At 43.8% G+C, this 978-nt stretch overlaps 1 protein-coding gene across 1 annotated transcript in view; it reads right to left on the bottom strand.

Annotated features, from left to right (window-relative positions):
* Nucleotides 1-978, bottom strand: part of LOC107578842 (condensin complex subunit 3-like) — a gene marked incomplete at its 3' end in the record, with an annotated part of 5,397 nt that overhangs the window by 1,939 nt on the left and 2,480 nt on the right. The window contains exons 4-6 of the mRNA XM_016264748.1: nucleotides 837-945; nucleotides 524-643; nucleotides 233-439 (exon numbers count right to left, since the gene is read on the bottom strand). Coding sequence (XP_016120234.1) covers nucleotides 233-439; nucleotides 524-643; nucleotides 837-945 — 436 coding nt within the window. The remainder of the gene's footprint in view (nucleotides 1-232; nucleotides 440-523; nucleotides 644-836; nucleotides 946-978) is intronic.

Below are 978 nucleotides of genomic sequence, written 5' to 3'. Positions count from 1 at the left end.
GCGATATTATCGCAAATGCAATTAATTGTTCAGCCCTACTGTCAATTCCATTCCAACTGGACATGCACAAAACCGTCACATTTTTAGCCCTGGTGTCAATTTATTACAGCAGGATAGGCATACAATGATGATTGATATTTTTAGCTGTAGGGTTTGGCAGGAACTATCAGGTTTACTAGTGATAGCAAAGTTCCAATATAGTATAACCAATAACATCATGGATATGCAGTACCTCACTATCAAGGAATTCTGAGAGCATCTTCAGGATGCTCTGAATGGTACCCTCCTCCTCAGCTTGATGTTCAGGCTGCCCATTACTGTCGTCTTGGGAGACAGGAGCAGGCTTGTCTTGCAGGATGTTGAGGCCATTGAGCAGGAGCTGGTCGATGAGAGCTCGGAGAGCACTGATCCTGATTTTAGGCTCATCTAGCTGTGTGATCTAAACATACAAATAAAAATAAACCTCTGAGCCACTAGGACAGAGTGAATTCATTCATCTTTATAACAAGTGTGTTATAAATACCTGCAAGAGCAGCACAAGGTGTGTGTTGGCGAGGTCTTTACTGTGGAGGGCAGCAGTTCCCAAACAGATCACAGCCATGTTGCGCACAGCAGGGTTAGGGTTGGACACACCTGGCAGTATCTAGAATGGAGAGATCACTCTGAAGTTATATTCCCATAACTGCAGCTCTAATTAAGCACTGCACTGATTTTGGGTTGAGAATCCAGTAACCAAATTGACTTGATAAAAGTGCTATGCAGACACACTTGTCCTACACCGCAGAATAGCAGGAAATGGGTACTGATGTGAGTGCTTTTATGAATGCGTATTGTACCAGTGACTCAATCAGAGCATTCATGGTAGGGCAGATTCCTCTCTTGATGTTCATTTGCTTGAACAACTCGGCACACATTGTCAGACATTTCAGCAAGGTCTTTGGATCACTCTGGGGGAAACACACACACACACACACACAC

The sequence above is a fragment of the Sinocyclocheilus grahami genome, unplaced genomic scaffold (genome assembly GCF_001515645.1).
Source record: "Sinocyclocheilus grahami isolate Dianchi unplaced genomic scaffold, SAMN03320097.WGS_v1.1 scaffold12247.1, whole genome shotgun sequence".
Classification (NCBI taxonomy): Eukaryota; Metazoa; Chordata; class Actinopteri; order Cypriniformes; family Cyprinidae; genus Sinocyclocheilus; species Sinocyclocheilus grahami.
The sequence above is the reverse complement of the archived record's forward strand: the minus strand, read 5'-3'. Positions and strand labels throughout refer to the sequence as shown.